The sequence below is a fragment of the Bicyclus anynana genome, chromosome 23, assembly GCF_947172395.1.
Source record: "Bicyclus anynana chromosome 23, ilBicAnyn1.1, whole genome shotgun sequence".
NCBI lineage: Eukaryota > Metazoa > Arthropoda > Insecta > Lepidoptera > Nymphalidae > Bicyclus > Bicyclus anynana.
In genome coordinates, this window is record NC_069105.1 from 1,872,296 (window position 1) to 1,896,583 (window position 24,288).

The 24,288-nt window shown below is 36.8% G+C and overlaps 2 protein-coding genes across 6 annotated transcripts in view; both read left to right on the forward strand.

Annotated features, from left to right (window-relative positions):
• The window catches only part of LOC112043724 (brain tumor protein), a 497,062-nt gene that overhangs the window by 254,992 nt on the left and 217,782 nt on the right, over nucleotides 1-24,288 (forward strand). For 2 of the 5 annotated variants that reach the window (XM_052888775.1, XM_052888774.1), the window contains exons 1-2: nucleotides 19,946-20,102; nucleotides 20,235-20,317. The exons of 2 other annotated variants lie outside the window; for them this stretch is intronic. The gene's annotated coding sequence lies outside the window, so the exon portion shown is untranslated. Of the gene's footprint in view, nucleotides 1-19,803; nucleotides 20,103-20,234; nucleotides 20,318-24,288 lie in introns of those variants that run through there. One more of the 5 variants, XR_008252064.1, reaches the window with a different exon arrangement.
• Nucleotides 6,488-7,387, forward strand: LOC128199415 (uncharacterized). The gene has a single exon (XM_052888778.1). It carries the CDS (start codon nucleotides 6,621-6,623, stop codon nucleotides 7,365-7,367), a length of 747 nt encoding a protein of 248 aa, XP_052744738.1. The 5' UTR covers nucleotides 6,488-6,620; the 3' UTR covers nucleotides 7,368-7,387.

Consider the following 24,288-nt stretch of genomic DNA (forward strand, 5'->3'; position numbering starts at 1 on the left):
GTAATAAAATAGCGATGGATATTTTTTTTATAAATTTTTCATAGTGGTATTTTATAGGCATTGCTAAAAATAAAAAAAATATAATATCGAAAATATAAATCACCGCTAAAACTTACGTGGTAATATTATTATTTTTTCATTCTTTGCAAGCCCTTGACCTGATGGTAAATGATGATGCAATCTAAGATGGAAACGGGCTAACTTGTTATTAGTAGGTTGAAAAACCACACCCCTTTCGGTTTCTAGACGAAAAAGACGATATCGTACTGGAACGCTAAATCACTGGCGGGACGTGTTTGCCGGATTATGATTATTGTCGGAGTATAACCGACTAGCTTCGAACTCATACGACTAAGAGCCCCGTACTTGTTCAAAACCACCAACTTCCTAACCCCGAACTGAGAATTTCATTTAAAATATTTATAGAATATACGAAAGGTTAATATTTCATAGCCCGACTCAGGGCTCGATCCTACTACCTTGAGATCCGATACCAGACTAACCACTTAACCAACAAGGCAATTTAATTTTTAATACTAACAAACAGATTTTGTTACGAATCATAATCATTAACAAATCATATTCGACTCACTGATGAGTACGAGTTTCCTCTTTGAATGAAAGCGAAACCTGACCTTAACCTTACCTTACCTTATCAGCTGATAGACGTCCTCTGCTGGACATGGGCCTCTTGCTTGGACCTCCAAGCACAACAATTTTGAGCCGCCAGCATCCAGCGGCTCCCTGCAACCCGCTTGATATCCTCGGTCCACCTAGTGGGAGGTCGACCAACACTGCGCTTTCAGGTGCGGGGTCGCCTATGTGGCCTGCCCATTGCCACTTCAGCTTCGCGACTCGCTGAGCTATATCAGTGACTTTAGTTCGTCTGCGGATCTCCTCATTTCTGATTCGATCACGCAGAGAAACCCCAAACCATAGCTCGCTCCATCGCCCGCTGAGTGACTTTGAGTCTTTTAATGAGGGCCACAGTTAGCGACCAGGTCATAGTAACGAATACGATAAAGTAAATTTGATCAGAATCGTAGAAATCGGGGGTTATGTTTTATCAGGAAAGGAAGATTTTCCAAAGGACCTTCTGGTTTCCATACCCAATTAATCCCAGCCGTCTGTATCAAATCGCTACTCGTAGCTAGAGGGCGTTCCACACTTCTAGTGGATTCCAAGCTTCATTGAAGCACTTTCCAGTTATAACGAGCGGAGGTTCCATGGCTAGTGTTGTAGATAGCCCGATTTTCGGACGAAATCACTATTATACTGGCTGTTGAGAGCTTTTAGCTCTCGGAACTAAAGGCGAACACGAATGGACATTTCGATTATTCGGTTATTCGATTGGGATCCGATTATTATTTCATACTAGCAGATGCCTGTGGTTTGTGGAATGCGCTTTATATATACTGGTGTATACAACAAAGTAGGTAGGTTAGTAAAATAAACTGTAAAATACCAGCGGCGAAGAGTTCAATCAAGCCGATTCCCACCGGGTTACCTTATTTATTATTGTACTGAATCTACATATTTAAGAAACTGGAGTTTATATCACGCTATATGAATTTCCTTTTGTTTGAGACGGCTTTCCTTCATCTAAATGCCATCCTTCGCCACTGGTATGTGCTATACATACCAGTGGCGAAGAATATAGGAAACTAAATATGGCATAATGATAAAATAAAATATTAAGATTTTTTTTCCAGATAACGATGACTGTTTGTTGAATAAATATTTGTTTTCATTAAATACAAAAATTTACGAATTTATTTCAAATCCGCATGGCGACGCGTCGCCACACCATACACACGACTTTATATATGTAGACTGTATATTTATAACATCTTATAGCGACGCGTCGCCACGGCATGCGTCGCCACGCCTGAAATCGGTTTTACGTGCGGCTACAGATGTTTCACATTAAAAGTGTCCCATGAATAGAATATGTATATATACTCGTATATGTGGAGTGAACAAGGTTTTTAAGTAGAGTAGACAATATACTTATAAATTGTCTCTTTATAATATTAGTTTAGATTAACGAGGTACAAATTTATATAGGGATTTGCTGGATAGACTCAGGATCGTAGTATTTGGAAGTACCTACAAAAGGCCTATGTTCTACAGTGAACATCCATCGGCTGATATGATGATGATGATGATGGATGATGATGAAAGTTGTATACGTACTCGCATATCGATATAACAGATTGTTGACACTAGTACATCACTAGCGAGTAAATTTTAATACAGGGTGTAGTTTTGCGTAAATGGAGCATTACCACGTTTTTAGGGAAGGTTTAATATTAATTATTATTAATTATTTAATATTATAGACCTTGTTACGCTGTTATTTTATTGTGTTCAGTCAGGCTATATTATGTAGCCATAATTTTGTTTAGGATACATCGTTACTCTGAAAATAACTCTATTTGTTATATAGTAAGGTACAAATTTGATTAACAATGATTTCATAAATTTTATTGGACCATTTTGTATTAAAATGTCTATAGATATACAAATGTATTCTAATACATAACTGCCTCGTTGGTGCTGTAGTTGCTCTTGCTTCCGATCACGAGGTTCAAGGTTTGATTCCTGGATCGGACTGAAAGAAGAGCCCCCGTATCCCTGAGAGCACGTTAAATCGCCAGTCTCGGCCATTAACATTACACACGGCAATAACATAGTTATCGTTATCTATAGGTACTAATATTACAAAGCTGAAGAGTTTGTTTGTTTGGTTTATTGAACGCGCTAATCTCAGGAACTACTAGTCCGATTTGAAAAATTCGTTCAGTGTTAGATAGCCCATTTATCCAGGAAGGCTATAAGCTATATATTATCTCCGTAATTCTACGGGAACGGTAACCACGCATATGAAACCGCGCGGCGTGAGCTAGTAGAATACAACATTATCACCATAAGCCCGCCAATCCGCATTAGAGCAGTGTGGTGGGCACGGATTACAACCCCGTGGTGTTGGTTTTAAGCGCCATATCACCTCTTCTACAGGGAGGGAGGACGTGCCCTCTAATGGGCCAATATTCAAATAATGACGTAGGTCGAAGTTTCGAAACACTTATTTCCGTTTTAAACCTTCAGGAGGGTAAGAAATTCCCAGTTCCCATTCCCAGTAACCTGGAGTTGATCCAGGCTTCTGGTAATGGGAATTGGGAATTTCTTTGAAAAGAGAGAGAAAAAGTCAATATTTTTTAATCATACATTATTACATAATCGAACCCAAAACCTTGTGCCTCATTAACCACTGGACTAGAGCAGAAAGTAATTTAGATGATAATTCATTATTTAAAAGTTACATAAATAACGCATATATTTAATCATACGACTTCGTTTTCAACACAAAAAAGGAAATAAAAGATACATTCGTTGCATTCCATATGGAGTAGGGTAGCCATATGCATAGATTATCATAGATTTGTCCATAAATCCCGAATGTTTGTCCATAATTGCTAACTGCGCAAGCAAATGAAGATTATTAGTACTGTATAAATTATTAAAACAGATGTATTGTAATTATTTACACTAAAAAAAGAAAAAGGGAAATATATCTATATCTATACTAATATTATAAAGAGGTAAAGTTTGTAAGTTTGTAAGTTTGTAACATTCTTTAAATGGGGTAATCTTCGGAACTACTGGTCCGATTTCAAAAATTCTTTCACCAGTAGAATGCTACATTATCGGGGAGTGCTATAGGCTATATTTTATATAGGTATCATATATATTAGCCGAGTTATCACAGTTTTTGTCATACAGGTCGGACCGAAAATCCTCTTAAACAGACTTATTCGCATGCGCTGTCTTAACTATTGTGTAAAATTTAAATTAATGTATGGAAACTTTATGTATCTTTAAAAGTTCTACAAAAAAGTCCGCGACACCATATATCTATCTTCTAGATATTAGCAGATATAGTACCTTTTGTGTTTTAAAAATTATTAATTTTATATACTTAGGTTTACGTTATTCTTTATACAACTAAACTTTAATCCTTATTAAAATAAATTATTTAATAACCACAAGGATATTATAGAGATAAGATTTGCCCTTTACAGTATGATAATTACTTAAATAGTTTCCAAGATAATACAAAATTTCTAAAAGACGCAGAAATTCCGCTATATGACGCCCCGCGCTTTCATTTACGTAGTTCCCGTTCCCGTGTGAATATGGAGATCAAACATAGCCTATGACACTTGCAAATAACGTAGCTTTCTATTGGTAAAACAATTTTCCAAATCAGTCCAGTAGATCCAGAGATTTCCTCCTACAACCACACAAACTTCACCTCTTTATATTATTAGCATAGAAGTCTCTATTTCCCTTGGTCATAGCACCACTCTCGAAGGGCTGGACCGATTTTGCTAAGGGTAGGAGTAAGATAGAAAATTTATAGAGTAGGGTAGTGTACGTGTAGGGAAGCGTGGGGGTAGTGTAGGGGTAGGGCAGGGGTAGGGCCGGGGTAGAGGTAGGGTAGGGGTAGGGTAGAGGAAAGGGTAGGATAAGGAAGTGGTAGGATAAGGAAGGGGTAGGAAAGGGATAGGGTACGGGGAGGGTAGGGGTAGGATGGGGGTAGGGTGTAGGTAAGGTAGGGGTAGGGTAGGGGTAGGGTGGGGGTAGGGGTAGGGGTAGGGTAGGGTAGAGGTAGGGGTTGGGTAGGGTAGGGGTAGGATTGGGGTAGTGTTAGGGTAGGGGTTGGGTAGGGTAGAGGTAGTAGTAAAGTTAACAACGAACTTTACGCGGACGAAGTCGCGGGCGTCCGCTAGTAATTATATAACTTAAGACTTATGTCTACTACTAGTGTGGAGAACACTGGCAATCAAATAATTGGTTTTGTATATATTTTTGGTTAATAAAGATTTTATTATAATTTTATTATTATTATGCCTCGTAGAATCCATCCAAATCGATGTCCATTGTGCGCAATAATATACTGTTTAATTAAATTATTAAACGTCAACGTTTCATTGTTGAGAACGAGTCTCCTCTCAGAATTAGAGGGGTTATGCTAATAGTCTAATTAAATACCACGTGTCTCAAACAGTTTTTGCCGTCCATACAAAGTCCAGACAAAAGTCTTCGAACAGTGCGTGTTGCCAGTGATGACCTATGGTTCCGAGACTTGGTCGCTAACTATGGGCCTCATAAGAAGGCTTAGAGTCACACAGCGGGCGATGGAACGAGCTATGTTAGGAGTATCTCTGCGTGATCGAATCAGAAATGAGGAGATCCGCAGAAGAACCAAAGTCACCGACATAGCTCAACGAGTTGCGAAGCTGAAGTGGCAATGGGCGGGGCACATAGTTCGAAGAGCCGATGGACGTTGGGGTCCCAAAGTGCTGGAATGGCGACCCCGCACTAGTAAGCGCAGTGTTGGCCGACCCCCCACCAGGTGGACTGACGACATCAAGCGAGTCGCAGGGATTCGCTGGATGCAGGCGGCTCAGTATCGTGATGTTTGGAAGTCCCTACAAAAGGCCTATGTCCTGCAGTGGACGTCCATCGGCTGATATGATGATGATGATGATGTCTCAAACAGTGAACGGAAATTCAAAAAGATTGTAAGGAAACCTGAATATCTGAGTTTATTTTTAACTACATGTAAGTCTGCCAATCCGCATTAGGCCAGCGTGATGGACTATTAGTCTAAAACCCCTCTCATTCTGTGAGGAGACTCGTGCCGATATGAGTTGTTTGAAGAATCTTCTAAGTACATATATTCTTTTAAATAACATTATCTTAAAGTGCTTATAGTATAACTAATCTGCCTTGTTGAATTAAGTACATAAATAACTTAGTAGTAAGTAGTAGGTACAGTTCGTTTCATGTAGAATTGTGCGGGTGACAGTTCATTTCACTCTTGAAAGTATGCCGCTATTAACGTTATTAGTACGTATTATGAACATCATACAGGCGACCGTAACTCATACCCATGCTATCTGAAAAACACTTTAATTGTCCAAATTAATATAAATACGGTCACTCTACTCCCTGATACCACCGATGCATGCCAGAGCCCGTATTAACATAATCGACACTATTAAAGATGATCTCAATTTAGTTCCAGAAGGATCCGTTACATTCCTCACCACCTCCATAGCTCCAGGGGTGATTCATCATTGGGACACAAAAGGGTTGTAATTAAAGAGTGTAGTAACAGATGAACATTATGATTTATTTCTTTTATATCATAATAAGGGTTTCCGGTTCCGGTCTTTAACGTGTAAACACCACTGTGATTTAGTCCGAAACAAAACGCCTATTTTAAAATATTTAAACGTGCACTTTGATACCATCACTGCTAAGAACAACAACAACACAGCTCCGGAAGACGTATAACAAATAACTTTCAGATATTAACCAAGATTTACCAAGAAAAGTGAAGCGGAAAGTTTACTTCATAAATTGAGGTTAGAATATAACTTGTCATTTAACTCGAACGTCAAGTCAATTTGAATTTGAAGTTTAACATATCTGTCATCGGACACGTCAGTTTGTTACGTTGGTATCGACGCCAGTGTTGTCAGAACAAAAAATATTTTTACCTACAATATTTTTACGTTCCTTTTCACGAAACTGTACGCAGCAATATGGAAGAACAATTTCAAATGCTGTTCGATAAAATGAAATTAGAAATGCAGAAACAGACGGCTGACTTAAAAGAATCTCTTACGCAAAACTATAGGGATTATATGGATGAAAAACTTAATCCAGTCATTGAAGAAAACCAACAATTGAAACAAAAAATTACCAATCTAGAGAAAGAGATAGAATACTTGAAAAGAGACAAGAAAAGTAACAACATAATTATTTTTGGGTTGGATGAGACAGAAAAGTCAACAACGGAGTTATTTAAGAGTGTCCAGGAGACCTTTCAAGGGGACTTGAATATAAATGTAGAAGAAAATGAAGTGAACAAACTGTACCGCTTAGGAAAAAATAAAGTCGAGAACAAACCAAGGCCAGTGCTATGTTCTTTTACAAACGGATGGAAAAAAGGCGAAATTATGAAATGTAAAAGGAGTTTTAAGAAAATCCATGTATCAGAGGATTACTCGAAGGAAGTTCTAGAGAAAAGGAAAGCTTTGCAACCACAACTGCTAGAAGAGAGGAAAAAGGGAAACACAGCTTTTTTAAAATACGATAGACTAATAGTCAAGGAACCCACTAATGATAAAAGGAAGAGGGAAGCAACTACTTCACCACAGTCACCATCTAAAACACACCCCCGAAAACAACAAATGTTAAGCTCTATTAAAACTAATAGAAAAAATGCCTTCGATGTACTGAGACCTCGATCAAACTCTTTGACCAACAACATACACAAAAATCAATAGCAATCAACAAATGGGAAACAGGAAAACCGAACAATCTGTACAAACCAACAATCAGAAAAAATACAATCTCCCCCAAGCCGACTGGTCCTCGTGGGGGAAAAAGACCACAACCCTCCAACAAAACAGTTCAAGAAGCAGAAAGAAACAAGAATGTATATTGCAGCCCTTAATGTACTCACTTTAAAAAATGAAGAAAATCTTACCGAATTAATGTATGCCTTGGAAAAAATTAAATGGGACATCGTCGGTTTAAGCGAAGTAAGACGAATGGGTGAAAGAATTGTCACATATCCAGAATTTATACTTTACCATTTAGGGACAACTCCAGGGCATCATGGGGTTGGCTTTATTGTTAAGAAACACCTTGCGAATTATATAGAAGGATTTATTGGAACATCAGAGCGCATAGCATTGATGAATTTGAAGATACCAGGGTACAAAGATTCGTGGTCTGTAATACAAATATATTCGCCTACAGAACAGTCTGATTTGGAAACCATAGACAAATTCTACCTCGACCTACATAGAACTATTCAAAATTATGCCCATAAAAACCTAATAGTAATGGGTGACTTTAATGGTCAAATTGGAGCAAGACGCCCCGGAGAAAACACAATAATTGGACCGTACACGTATAGTAGCAAAACCAGAAGTAGGAATGGGGAAAAAATCACAAATTTTGCGCTGGAGAATAATCTAATCATTTTAAATTCTAAATACAAGAAAAACAAGAAAAAAATGTGGACCTGGACTTCGCCAGACGGCAAAATAAAAAATGAAATTGATTTCTTTATGACTAACAGGAACAACTACTTCATCGACTTCAACGTCATCAGCCAATTCAACTTCAATACAAATCATAGACTAATCAGAGCCGAACTAAAAACAATCCAACCAAGAAAACCAAGACCTAGACAAGGACCAAGAAACAGTAAACTTAGCAAACTTCAAATGGACCAACTAGCAAGGACTCTCAGAGACAAATTTACAGATTTCAAAGAAAGCACAATGCACCTAGGAACACAGGATAAATACAACTGGATAGAGAATACCATTAAAGCTGCAACACATCACGCTACAAATACAAGAGTTGAACCGAGAAAATGGCTTACATCTACCTCTTTAAAATTACTAGAACAAAGAAACCATTTAATCAACACAAAAAGTGAAAAGGACAGAAGAAGACGTTTAGCAGAAATCAGTAGAAATATTAAAGAAAGTATAAGAGCGGATAGGAAAAGAAATAGAATGGAAACTATTGAAAAGTACATAATGAAAACAAGTGGTGTCAAAAAAGCCTATAAAGAATTAATCAACTCAAAGGACTGGATCGTTAAAATGAAAAGAGGATGTGGAAAATGGAATCATCACAGAGCAGATATTTTAGGGATTGCTACATCTTACTACAAAAAAATATATGAATGCAACATCTCACAGGACGAAAGTGATCTAACAGAGACCTCAGACATCCCTAACATTCTTTACGATGAAGTAGAAAAAGCCATCATTAGTCAAAGGAGGGACAAAGCACCAGGGCCTGATGGTATTACTAACGAAATTCTAATAGAAAACAAGGACTGCATGACACCTATCCTTACAGAAATGTTTAATGAGATCATGATCACCGAAACTATTCCACAGCAATGGACAGTGTCTAACATCATCCTTTTGTATAAGAAAGGGGACAAACATGAAATCGCAAATTACCGCCCTATTAGCCTTATGTCCAACATATATAAGATTTTCGCTAAGATTTTATTAAAGCGAATTGAAAAAACATTAGACGAACAACAACCCATTGAACAGGCGGGTTTTCGTAAAGACTATTCGGTAATCGACCATATACACGTAGTACGCCAAGTCTTAGAAAAGTATGATGAATATCAGCGTACATACTACATTGCATTCGTCGATTACAGCAAAGCATTCGATTCCTTGTTTCATGCAAACATATGGGAGACCCTAAAGCAACAAGGAATTGAACATAAATATATTCGTTTAATAAAAAATGTATATAATCAAAGTACTGCGAAAATACAACTGGAAAAAAAAGGCGAACAGATAAGAGTAGAAAAAGGTGTCAGACAAGGTGACCCTCTTTCTCCAAAACTATTCTCCGCTGTACTAGAATCGATATTTAGACGTCTCCATTGGGAAAATTTAGGAATTAATATCAACGGTACCTCACTAACGCATTTGAGATTTGCAGACGATGTAGTGTTATTTGCTAATACATCAGAAGACATAACAAGAATGATTACCGAACTGGCAAATGAAAGTGAGAAAGTAGGGTTGAATTTGAATCCAGAGAAAACAAGAGTAGTAACTAATGGAGAGAAAACCACTATAATCTCAGGGAAAACGGAAATCGATTACACAGATGAATACATATACCTAGGACAGCTAATGACCCAAAAAGATTCTGTAGGCAAAGAAGTAGAAAGAAGAATAACCAACGGCTGGAAGAGATACTGGAGTTTTAAGGAAATCATGAAAGATAGAACGCTTCATATAAACATGAAAAGTAAACTTTTTGATACATGTGTACTACCTGTCCTTATGTATGGCAGCCAAACTTGGGCGTTAACAAAACATACACTAAGCAAACTCGCGACCTGCCAACATGCAATGGAAAGGAGCATGTTAAATATAAAAAAGTCAGACAGAGTGAAAAAAATTGTCATAAGAAACAAAACCAAAACCATAGATATAACAAACAAAATCAAAAGGCTCAAATGGCGGTGGGCAGGGCACACAATAAGAGGAAAAGACAAATGGAGCAAATTTGTGACACAATGGTACCCCAGAGAAGGAAAAAGAAGAAGAGGTAGACCACAAAAAAGATGGGACGACGACATCAGACAAGTAGCAGGCGTGACGTGGAATAGAGTGGCTGAAGATAGACAGGAATGGAAGAGGTTGGAGGAGGCCTTTGCCGATTGGCAAACAGATTTCCAAAAAATAACCAAGAAACAGCTACTACACTCATAAATCTTTCGTTTATGTTTTTAATTTGTAAAAATTAATAATCTGAATAAAAGGCTATTATTATTATTATTATTATTATTATTATTATTATTATTATTATATCATAATAAATCATAATAAATATTATTTTTTAATAATAATTATATATCATAATAAATAAAAAATAAAATAATTAGAGTAAACTTTCATCCTTTTTTAACCCTATTACATTTTAATGATAGTCAATGTACCAATTTCCGTGACTATAACTTGATTTTCAACACGACGGAGTTTCATGACAAACAACCCTTATTTAATTTCATGATGGTGAAATTGTAAAAAATCTCGAAACGAAATCCATCACAATTTTCAGAAATATAGCTTAAACAATGAAAAAGAAAATTAATCATGTACGAAGGTGATTTTAAAAGAGCTACTGTTGAGTTTCTTGCAGACTTCTCTCAGCAGAACTTGCCTTCCGAAGTGGTTGTAGACTCGATGTAGTCATAATTGATCATTGATGTTGACGTGGATATCTCGTAGTATTTGACATTTCAAAAGCATACTCAAAATAAATGAATTAGGATTTCTTGGGAAAATGCGGGCATTATACAGGGTGTCCCGTATTTAATGGATAACGTTTGAACGTTTTATCCATTAATTACGGGACATATATTTGTACATATAGCAACACAAACATCACAACAAATATGCCGTCCCTTCCGCTGAGTCTTTGCCCCACAAACCACACACTACCAGCTTATACCTTATACCTTACTCTCAACACACGCGTGAATAAAACATCCACATTTAACCAGTAAGAGATGTGTCCACATAAATAACGTGTTCGCAGCGCCTTGAGACCACGGGGCAGATTTACAGCCTACCTTTCTATTAGCTATACCTACTATATAGGTTGAACATGAGGTTATATTCTAAGATAGATTAGGGGTATCAAATCCCATGTTACTTCGAACTGAAAGGACTCGAGTTTGGGGTATTATTCCTTAAACCAATCATCACATATTGTGTGCGCAAGGGTTTTTCACTAGGGTAAGCAGCGCTAAATAGACAACATAAACCCTACCGATCTCTTAAATAGGGAGTAGGAAATGAAATTTTATTCTAAGATAGATAAAGGTTTCAAATTCCATGTTACTTCGAACTGAAACGAATCGAGTTTGTGGTTTAATGTCTTCAACCGATAACTAGCTATCACCCATTATATCACAACGATTTTTAATTAGGGTAAGCACTAAATAGACAACATAAAGCCTACCGATAAGCTATACTATGTAGGTTGAACATGAGATTATATTCTAAGATAGATTAGAGATATCAAATCCCATGTTACTTCGAACTGAAACGACTTGAATTTGGGGATTCGTTCAACCAATAACTAATCATCACTCATTATATTGTGTGCACAAGGGTTTTTCATTAGGGTAAGCAGCGCTAAATAGACAACATAAACCCTACCTTTCTATTATATAGGGAGTACGAAATGAAATTTTATTCTAAGATAGATAGAAAGGTTTCAAATCCCATGTTACTTCGAACTGATACGACTCGAATTTGGGATTTTATTCCTCTAACCAATAACTAATCATTACTCATTATAATGCACAAGGGTTTTTTGTTAGGGTAAGCACTAAACATACAATTTAAGCACTAAATAGACAACTTGAAGCCTATACTATGGCTATACTATGTAGGTTGAACATGAGATTTTATTCTAAGATAGATTAGAGGTATCAAATCCCATGTTACTTAGAACTGAAACGACTCGAATTTGGGGTATTATTCCTTCAGCCAATAACTAATCATTACTCATGATAATGCACAAGGGTTTTTAATTAGGGTAAGCAGCGCTAAATAGACAACATATAGCCTATTAGCTATAGGTAGAACGAAATGAGATTATATTCTAAGATAGATTAGAGGTATCAAATCCCATGTTACTTCGAACTGAAACGACAAGTTTGGGGTTTTGTTCCTTCAACCAATAACTAATCTAGTAATCATCATTCATTATCATTCATCATTCATCAAAGGTGTGCAGAAGGTTTTTAATTTGTGTAGGGCACTTAACAAATAAAAGAAAAAATCTGGAATTGCCTTATAAAGAAGTCCATAGGAATAGGCAGTGCGTTTTGAATACCTGAAGAGCACACCATTTCTCACTACATATTTTAAAATCGATTACAATTTTGTGTACACAGTAGGAATATTAAAAAACAAAGTCTTCTGTCGCGTCTGTCTGTATCTGTTCGTGAACTCGACACTACTGAACAGGATTTCATGAGGTTTTCACTAATAGATACAGTGATTTATGAGGAAGGTTCAAGTATACTTAAATTATAAAGGTTTTGTGTCCTTTTTTCCTTCCTTCCTCAACTAATTTGGTTGAAATATGAGGATAATTTTATTCTTGGAAGTGTCGGACCCACCATCCAATAAGCTCACATACCTGCACTGTTAGTCGATATGCACTGCACGATGTGCATGACATCATGCAGATCGCGACGAAACTCAGACTAATTACATAAAGACCTGCCTCGTTAGACGTTACTTTCTGTCAAAGTATATTATCAACGATCTATTGCGATTATAAAAACTGCGTCAGAATCGATGTTTCATTGTTGTAATCGTGTTCGTCGGGTAAAGAGCTCCGTAAAAATACATGGTGTAGTTGAATGGTGTAAAAAACGGTCAACAACTTCTAGTTTAATATAAGATCTTCATCATCATCATCATCATTAGCAACCCATATTCTGCTCACTGCTGAGCTCGAGTCTTCTTTCAGAATGAGAGGCGTTAGACTTATAATCCACCAGGTGTCAAAATGCGGATTGGCAGACTTCACACACGCAGAGAATTAAGAAAGTTGTCTGGTATGCAGGTTTCCTCACGATGTTTTACCTTCACCGTTCGAGACACGTGATATTTAAATTCTTAAAATACACAAAACTTAAAAAAATAAGATAAAATCTTCTTAAAAGCTAATTAGTAGTTAAATGGTGTAAAAAATTGTCAACAACGTCTCGTTTGGTATAAGACATATCAAGGCTCGTTTACCTCGAAAAATTACAGACAATTTTGTTTGTGAATTTGGGTGCGATACTAGTTCTTACGTAAGTAGTCTAAGCAACCAATACACGACCAGTTTTATCCAATGTCGAGGCGTTAGCGCTACAGGCATGTGGGCTTATCGGATGGTGTGTAGATAACATTAGACGAGTTTGGATGCGGGCGAAGTCTCGCGCGTCTGCTAGTAGCATATAACAGCATAAATTTAGTACACCATATTCCATTAATATGAGGATTTACCGCACGTAATACAATATCCTTGCTGTCCAAAACATCAATACTATCGGATGACTGTCCCGCCGAATCGATTGCCTCTGTCAAGGCTTCAATTTCACCCTCAAAAGAGGAATAATTATGCTGCAAATTACACCCCTTCAAGCAATTATCGCCTCTGTGTAAGTGACTATTAATACCAGTTTTGATTGCATGTCCCGTGCACCCTAAATATCTACGGCAAATTAAATGCGCCGATGACTCATTACGTGCATATTGCGTGGTTTCATCTATACGAGACGACGCTAGATAGAGTGATAGGTTTAAGGTCTTTATTTACAAACTTTTAACCGACTTTGATAAAAGATGGGAGTCCTTTGTAAAAGAAGAAAATTTATAAATATCACTACAGAATTGGTACTAGTAAAAGGGTTCATTTACAGCAACTGCTACCGACGACTGCAGTTGGCGACGTCACGGCGGCAGTCGACGGCAGTTGCCGACTTCTGTCGACTGCCGTTGACTGCCACCGAGACGTCGCCTTTGCTGCTCGTGTAAAAAATTAAAAAAAAAAACACAAAGGTTCGTAAGTAAGAACGTAAGCACTTCGATTTCGGACTGGTACGAGTATTTTCATTCCAAGGTCATTACTGTACAGCATTGACAAAAAAACCCATTATACTTCTCATCAAAAAATTCGAAACATTGTGCAAGTACTGTTCAGGCGGATTATATCAATATTTTTGATGAGAAGTACATATATTTTTGAGCTTCGCGACAACCTTTAAAAAAACAACGTTAAAACTTTAAGGATTAACTTACTTTTAACTTCAAAACGAAAGTGAAATGCAATCCATGATTTTATCGATCCCGTATACTCTTAAAAATGTCATGAGTATGGGATACATCCAATTGCTAATAACACTTAAAATGATACTCTATCCTCCTGGCATAAGGTTCAAAATAAAATTTACAAAACTACTTATACGGTTAGATTCGTCCCTACAGAGGTGGTGAAGCTCAAATATTGCAATGCTTCCGTATCTATTGTTGATTTTAACCCTTATGCCATTAAGTTAAGGTTTATTTTGTTTCATAGTTTGAATCGTTTATAGTTCAGGGCTGCCACTTTTTAGGAAGTTATTGAAATACGATATTATTTATAATGATATGTATTTCCGTAAACTATATCGTCGTCATCAACCCATATTCGGCTTACTGCTGAGCTCGAGTCTCCTCTCAGAATGAGAGGGGTAAGGCCAATAGTCCACCACGCTGGCCCAATGCGGATTGGCAGACTTCACACACGCAGAGAATTAAATAATTCTCTGGTATGCAGGTTTCCTCACGATGTTTTCCTTCACCGATTGAGACACGTGATATTTAATTTCTTAAAATGCACACAACTGAAAAGTTGGAGGTGCATGCCCCGGACCGGATTCGAACCCGCACCCTCCGGAATCGGAGGCAGAGGTCATATCCACTGGGCTATCACGGCCTCTTAAACTATATATAGGTACTTAATTCCACCATACTAACAGCATCACCTTCTTGTTTCTCCTCTTTCGCCACAGTTTGTGAAGCCTGACCGGCCTTTGACCACGATCTTTTTCGCACATTCTTCATTCAGTGGATCACGGATGATCTTCATCACCATCATCATCATCATCATCTTCATCATCACTTTTCATCACCAACTTCTTCAAAAATGGTTCGGTTTCAATACGTCGTAATAAATAATCACAAATGAGTATAATGGTTCTTTAGGTTTTTTTCAGTGAGCTCATGAGGCACCTAAATATGGATGTTTTTTTGTACCCAACTTTTTTCAAATGCACCTAAATCGTTTTGTGGTCAATTCCCAGATCTCCAGCTACTTACGATTACTAATATACCGATCTTGCTCCACTTTTGAAAAAAAGGCATCAATTTTGTTCGTAATAAGGCGACTAGAGCGACGTGCATCTTTGATATCAAAGCGATTTGAAAACGCTTAAACCAAATTTGCGCTACGCTCACGGATACTGTGTTAGGTCCATAAACTTAAATAAAATCCATAAACGATTTCTTTTTCGAGGCTTGTGTGGCATTTTTACCTTTGTTGCAGTAAAATTTTAATATGTATCTAATTTCTTCATTAGATTCAGTCATTTTTATAATAAGAAAAACAAATAAAAATCACACATTTTTTAAATTTAAATTTGGAATTGTCTTCTTTAAAATTAAATCTTTTTATTGATACCAAAACCAGATACAACTGTTATAGCCAAAGAGATTTTAGTACAAGTTCATACATACTATATGTAAAAAAAAAATTGGCCAATCTATTAATACACTGTAAACTAAATTGCAATTACATTAAATATGTATAATTTCAGGTGAGATTGAAGTCCTCAACTTGTAGACAATGAAATACCTATGTTTCAAATTGGGTATTTGAATAGGGCAAATTGGCAAGTGGCAACCCTAGACGTTAGGTACATGGGGTAACGCCAGACGGCTAGACGTCCAGACTAGGGGGCGCTGTGGTCTGTAACAATGTCAGGTATAGGTATAGCCATGTTGGATAGCTTCATGATTCAATGCACTAACGTTGATGAACAATCGGCCGTGCAGCCATTTGCATTACGTATGAGGGTTTGGTAATTTTGAGAACCCCTACGATGATTTAGAGGGTATGTTTGAAGCATTTAAAAAAAGAACGCTCACTTCGATTTCATGTTTGTTCGAAATTCAAAATATCGAATTTTAGGAGGCGGCGGTGTAGCCATTTGTTTTACACAGAAGGGACTGGTAGTCTGGTAATTTTGAGCACCCCGTCGTACTTTTTGAACCATTTCAAAAAAAGAACGCTCGCTTCGATTTGTTTATCTTTGTTTGACATTCAAAATATCAAATTTAGAATTGTCCGTGCAGTCATTTGCATTCCGTATGAGGGTTTGGTAAATTTGAGAATCCCTTTGCTGATTTGGCTGGAAACTTTTTAAGCTATTTCAAAAATGGAACGTTCTTTTCGATTTTTTTAATGTTGTTCGACATTCAAAATATCAAATGAAAAATTAAGGCAGTTGATGACACAAATAACCAAAGAGCAATTTTTTTTTTTTAAAGTGTATTTATCATATTTTTTTTTTAATATGACTAATATTCCCGTTCTCCTCCAACTAGGCGGAAAAGACTGTGTTTAGAGTGAGTACGACAATAGTCCAGCGGCTGGGCATTAGATTTAATTTAAAAGTTTCTATGATGGTACTGTTGACGTCAAAATGTTCTTCACACCTCTGCGACACTAGAGGGTTCTAAATTAAATTAAATAATTAATTAAATTCAATTAATTAAAGCAATTAGTTATTCCGAGCGACCCGAGACGTTTTTTTAAATGTTACAATGTACAAAGACTTCGTTTACCACTAAGGAGGGTTGTTTCTAAGCACAGGCGTGAATAGTAAAAAAAAACACTTCTTTCAATCTTTAAAAATACCTAAATCGTAACAATTCAAACTAAATTAATATTAGGATTACATTTCGAATGCATACCTAGTTCCCTTTTCTATAAATCTATTTTTTATAAATCGGTCAAGTATTTTTGAGTTAAATCATAACAAACTAACAAAATACCAAGTCTTACCTCTTTTGAACATCATTTTAGATTAATAATCATTGAAAACATTTTCATTGGACATGGCGTCAAAGTATCTACGCCATTTTAAAATGTCATCAGTCCTTAATAGGTAAAATATTCGTATAACGAAACTTAAAACAAGCAGAAATTACTGCCAAGTTGTATTAAGAGTTAAGACTACGTAGAAGTTCAGAGGGTGGGATCTATTTTTAATTTTAAGGATCCCTAACCACCCGCGTTCTTCCGCCTCGACTTTAAACAAAAAACATTACTTTGAATTTTTATAAGATGCCGAAATGAGGTGGACGTGACGTTTTTAGGGATCCTTACCTCAAAAGGGAAAGAACGAAACCCTTCTTATTATTGGTATTTTATTTATTGGTATTATTGGTATTTGGAGTTTGTAGGGAAAAGAAAAAGACTTAGGCAATGTTCGAGTGTTTCATTTACTAATTAATAAAATATACTGAACTGCAGATCAGAAGGCCTTGTTCGGACTACTTTAGTATTTTAGTCGAGTACCATCGATTTTTGGGCGGTATCTACAAAAATTGTTCGTAATCCACTAAAATAGTAAAGTAGTCCGAACTAGGCCTTACAGAAAAGGACATGATTTAGAACACGCACAGATTATTAAGATACCTACTTGAATGTATTAGAGTGACAGGTTGAACAAACATTATCCACAGACAATACTCACTTTATCACAGGCTACCACTGTACCATAGACGTGCATTTTTGCTATAATCCTTGCCACGCGGCAAGAACTCGGGAACGCGAATTGAGTTCAAGTTAGAACCATATAGGTAGTCAGGTCTGCAGTTCCTTTTTTATTATCTACAAGTTCGCCCTTGACTACAATCTCACTCGATGGTAAGTGATAATGCAATCTTAAATGGAAGCGATCCGTTGAAACTGTGAAAAAAAAATCCAATTGACGTGAAAAAAAAAATAGATATATCTGTTAGCCGCAAAAACGGTCCTTATAGTTAATTTAATTAATTTAATTTAATTAAATCATAAAAAAGTATTTATTGTAAGAAAAACGTAGTCATAACAAGAACAGAACCCTCTATGAGCTATTTCGACTCGCACTAGTCCGGTTTTTTAAGCCTATTACGATTTACGAAGAGATTAAAGACAAAATACTTTTTCTTGAATTTTCTAGGAAATGTCTTCATTGCATAAAAAATCTGTTCTTTGTTCTAAAGTAAAGTTCAAAGGACAGTTGGTTGGTTAGTAGTCCAGTCATTTTAGATTTTATCTGGGGAATTTTTCTTCTAGTGAGCAGAATTTTTGACCAATCTGGAAATATACTCTTTCAAACAAAAAAAGAATTTTCAAAATTGGTAAAGAAATGACGAAGACATACGCGTCGAATTGAGAACCATCTCCTTTTTTTAAGAGGAATTTGAAATAACTAAAACTCATCAAACACTAAACAAAGGTATACGATTTATCATCATCATTATCAACCCATATTCGGCTCACTGCTGAGCTCGAGTCTCCTCTCAGAATGAGAGGGGTTAGGTTTAGGCCAATATTCCACCACGCTGGCCCAATGCGGATTGGCAGACTTCACACGCAGATAATTAAGAAAATTCTCTGGTGTACAGGTTTCCTCACGATGTTTTTCCTTCACCGTTTGAGGCGTGATATTTAATTTCTTTAAATGCACACAACTGAAAAGTTGGAGGTGCATGCCCCGGACCGGATTCAAACCCACACCCTCCGGAATCGGAGGCAGAGGTCATATCCACAGGACTATCACGGCTCGATACGATTTATAACGTAACTATATTGTTTTTAAAGTCACTATATAAGTATAATAATCTTCTGCAAAATAAGGCTTTCTGATATTCATTACGTTGCAAACAGCCTTTACCCAAACCCGAAAGTATAATACTAGAATAAAAATATAACAGACTATAGTAGCAGTGTTGCAAGGTCAAGGAGGAATTATGACTTTAGATCAAAAAGCCAGGAATGCAGACTAATAAGAACATTTAAAAAAATAAAACAAAAGGCGGCACTTCGCATTCCCAAGAATCCTGTGCAAGGGCCTGCCGTTTGAGTGAAAACAGATGGGATACCTACGTATTTTTATTGCATTGTTATTAGTGATATGGATAAGTAGTTGTCTGTTTTAAGAAAAAGATATTATTTCTATTTTTAAGGCTGTACCTACTCACAGTCTGCCGTGTAATTCAGATGTTTTACGAGTATGTGCAATCCAATTAGCAACAAAATAAATTTTCCAAGTTTAAATAACTATAAATGACACCCAAAGTCAATACAAAGTTTATTGCCTCACGAATACATTAACATACGTTTACCATATTTTAGAAGATGTTTAAGTATTTTCAATAAAAGTTATATGTAAGCATAATCGTTTCAGATGATGTGACGTATATTTATACCCGTCCGTGGCAATGACCGGCTGACGCGCGGTTCACGGCCGTTTACAAGAATAAAGAAACGACGCGCAATAACATCCATGTACCTACTTCGTCCTTTTACAATTTTCCACAGATCATATTCAATTTTCCGTAGGCGACTGCACAAAACAGACTCTATTCACCCCGTAGTCGAAAATAAATAAACCGTTGTCGACTCGGGGCGCAGGGTGCACTACCACAGAGACAAAATTAACGCACACACGCCCGACTCAGGGCGCAGAAGAGAGGGCGCCATGATCGCCCAGTCTCGCGCCGACCGCCACTGTGGACGGACGATTGTTGTTTGTTATAATGCGATCGGAAAAATAAACTAGTTTTGCTTCGAACCGACCGGCTATTCTGTGCGTTGTGGACAAAAACTGTTGTGAACGTGTTCTTTTATCGGTGCGTATACAAACGGCTGAGATACACTGTGTTTACACAACCACCATGGCGGATCGCTCCTTGTTTCCTCCCGTAGGGCCGGCTAGTTACGTTTGAAGGCGGTTATTTAATAAAATTCGTTTCTATTTTCAGATTAAACCGTTCTGTAGCCGTTGACTTTAGTGGGAACAAAGGCTTAGTTTTAAGGTGAACGTACGTTGGATCTCGAAAACAAGGTAAGTTGAATGTGTTTGAACAGTATTTGTTTAATACGTTCAAACGCCTCTGTTACGTTTTATTAGTGTGTGTACGTGTGACTAATCGTAATCGTGATTTTGTACAGATTTTCGGTTTCCGCAGTGTTCAGAGTTTGATAAAAGACGGTTTTTCCTATTGTAGGTCAGCGACCGCGAGTCGTTCTCACTCTGTACCCGCGCATTGTCGGTTAGATTTTTTTGTGCAATCCACATTACCTGCGTCTTACGTAATTCCTGTGCGCTTAATTAGAAAAAATGAAGCGCGTATAAAATTATATAATTTCGTTAACCTCTGCTCTCGTTTGTTTGGCCTCTGTCTGGAAACAAAACGTTGTTAGTACTTATAACAACCTGTTGCTTTACTAACGTGCACTTCGATTTTTCTTATCTTTCCACTGCGTTCGATAAGGGCTGGTCGCGCGCGGTATTTCACTCTTACCAGCGAAATGTCACGATTATTCAGACATTTACCGCGTAATTTTTTGAAAAACAATAACGGTTACTAAACGTTGTGACGTGTTATTGTTATTAAATCTATTAAATAAATCTGTTTATAATCTATGGCACGTATTGATTATGATTTGCATTGCATATTCGTTGTACTTATGACGTACTGTCTAATTGACGTACTTCCGCCATATTTGAACTTAGAAGTTCGTTCTTAATTCAAATTTTTAAGCAGTGTTGCCAACTCTCTAAAATATTTATCCCTAAAGTTTGTGTCAAAATCCCCTAAAATCGCCTTAATTATTGAGTTGTCCCCCTAAAAATATAATTCATAATAATTTAGAAATGCTATAATATGTTTCAAAAGTCTATATATTTAATACAGACAAAATATTACGTCTTTATCTGAAGATTTTTTGAAATCATACATTATGTTGACAATGAATAAATTTAACAATTTTTTTTATTTCAGAGTGGTTGTAGAGACGTATTATATGTCGTTATAAGTCGCTAGGTCAAGAAAGAAATATTAAAATTATCATCAATTTAAAAATATTAAAGAGTCAAAAAATCCCTGAAAATACCCCTAAAAATTTCAGACCCCTAAAAAAATCCCATTTCACTTATTTGCCCCCTAAATCTAGGGGGAAAACCCCTAAGTTGGGAACCCTGTTTTTAAGCAACCTCCAATGTGCTGAACAAAGAAAAATGCGTGTTCAAACTTGTTACCGTAAACTTCTGTTTGTGTGAAATATCATTATAATAATAATCATGTAATAAATACAATTATCCTACAATTTTGATGTTAGCATTGATTGTAATTTTAAACCAAAGACCATATCGTTTATACATAAGCCATTGTAAAGGTCTTTGTTGTCATGTAACTTAGGTTAGTTGTTACTCATAATTTCGCGCCATGAAAGCATTCAAGAGCTCTGGTATTCACCATGCTACTATAATGCCGGCATGTGGGTTTAACTACATTAATCGTTTATACTCGGTAACCAAGGTAACCTAGATTCTTAACACATCTAAGTTACACGGGCATGTTGCGAAAACGTTGCATGCAATGATGTCAAAAGACAAAAGCCTCCCAAATTGTGTAACACTAGATAATTTACTTTCAAAGTGCATTAAACCACCGCCCGGTGTTACTACCTACCTACGTATGTTGAAATGAGTATGAGGTTGTCAAATGTAAAAGTTCTAGAACTTTTTAGTATATTACCACAGATTAATCAATAATATACAGATGGAGCGTACGGAAAACGACTGTGTCGTAACTCGTAGCCGATTTTAAGAAATTAAATATCATGTGTCTCAAACGGTGAAGGAAAACATCGTGAGGAAACCTGCATACCAGAGAATTTTCTTGATTCTCTGCGTGTGTAAAGTCTACCAATCCGTATTGGGCCAGCGTGGTGGATTAAGGCCTAACCCCTCTCATTCTGAGAGGAGACTCGAGCTCAGCAGTGAGCCGAATATGGGTTGATAATAACATGCGAAGACCGAGGACGAAGTGTTATTCATTATGCGATGTAGGTATAAACACCATTATCGGTAAAACAGCTGTCAAAAGTAACGAATAATATTGACGTACCTATTTACCTCATTGTTATTGTTGGCTACTGTAGGTTAACAATTAAATAACTAAATGAAGGAGATGCTCAATTGCAACGCAGTATTCGGCATCAACCCATATTCGGCTCACTGCTGAGCTCGAGTCTCCTCTCAGAATGAGAGGGGTTAGGCCAGTAGTCCACCACGCTGGCCCAATGCGGATTGGCAGACTTCACACACACAGAGAGTTAAGATAATACTCTGGTATGCAGGTTTCCTCACGATGTTTTCCTTCACCGATTGAGACACGTGATATTTAATTTCTTAAAATGCACACAACTGAAAAGTTGGAGGTGCATGCCCCGGACCGGATTCGAACCCACACCCTCCGGAATCGGAGGCAGAGGTCATATCCACTGGGCTATCACAGCTCATACTGGGCTATCACAGCAGTATCAACGCAGTATAATTAATATTAATCTATATTAAAATTTATTAATTAATTCTTTTTAGTAAGTATATCTAGAATAGTTACAATATTTTAATAGGTAGGTAAGTACCCATTAGTGTAAAAATCGGAAACTTTTTGATTATCAAAAAAACATTAAATCTATGTACCTAATTAACAGTAATGTAAGTCTAATCTTCTAAAGTCTAAAGATCTTGAATTATCTAGGTATGTCCTCCGAAAAACTGACAAATCCAAGTGACAAGCTTGGAGAATTGTAATTTCTTCGGCCTCCGTGGCGCAGTGATATGCGCGGTGGAATTACAAGACAGAGGTCCTGGGTTTGATTCCCGGTTGATTGAAGTTTTCTTGGTCTTGGTAATTGGTCCAGGTCTAGCTAGTGGGAGGAATCGGTCGTGGCTAGTTACCACCCTACCGACCAAGCGATTTAGCGTTCCGGTACAATATTGCGTAGTAACCGAAAGGGGTGTGGATTTTCATTCCATTTCTAAGAAGTTAGCCTGCTTCCATCTTTGATTGTAACATCTCTGACCATCAGGTGAGATTGTAATCAAATCTAACTTCTAAATTGTAACAAAAAAAATACAACTAGGTATATACTGTACTGACTTAACACCAGAGGATCCGGATTCGGAGTGAAACGTACCAACAAAGAGTGGTTCTGTCGAAGAGGTTTTCACTCGGATTTGACTTTTATCGGATAAAAAACATAAATGCAGCCGAATGTAGAACCTCCTCCTTTTTTGAAGCCGGTAAAATAAACCATTATTCATTCATAATGAGTTTCCGTAAAAACGCCTACTTATATTCAATACCTACATAATTTCGATTACATTTAAATATTAGTAGGTGTACTTACTTAACCAAATCAGGTGTTAATTTTCCACTCTATCTAGTCAAGGTCAATAACCGTTTTGTTTATCCTTATTCTGCAATATATTTATAGTCATTTGTTTGCATTAGTATGTAATAACTAATAATCGAATATGCCTACAATTTGCTACTAGCCTTAGACCATTAATAACTGGTCTAAGCTACTAGCAGATAGATGCCCTGCGGTTGCCGTATTCGTGTGAATACTGGGATAAAATATAGCCTATGTTACTCGGTGACGATGTAGCTTTTTAATAGTGAAAAAAAAATTAAAATCTGTCGAGTAGATTTTGAGAAAGTAAGATGGTCAACGCAAAAATGCAGCCAATATCTTTGCGGCCATTCCATGTGGATATAGTTTATACCTATAGCTGTTAGGATAAAGTTCTCATTACATTCTTTATAGTTTCTGAATCCATACTAATATTAAAAATGCAAAAGTATATCATTGTCTGTCTTGTTACCTTATCACGCCTAAACCGCTAAACCAATTTGGATGAAATTGAGTACATATAGATTGGACTTTGGAGCAGACAACTACTTTTTATCTATGGAAAAATCTACGTTTACCGCACGTCTACAGGCTTCCGCTAGTAAAAAA

Bases quoted from the DNA above. Each gene is read 5' to 3' on its own strand.
- LOC128199415 (XM_052888778.1), top strand. From the start codon at position 6,621: ATGGAAGAACAATTTCAAATGCTGTTCGATAAAATGAAATTAGAAATG.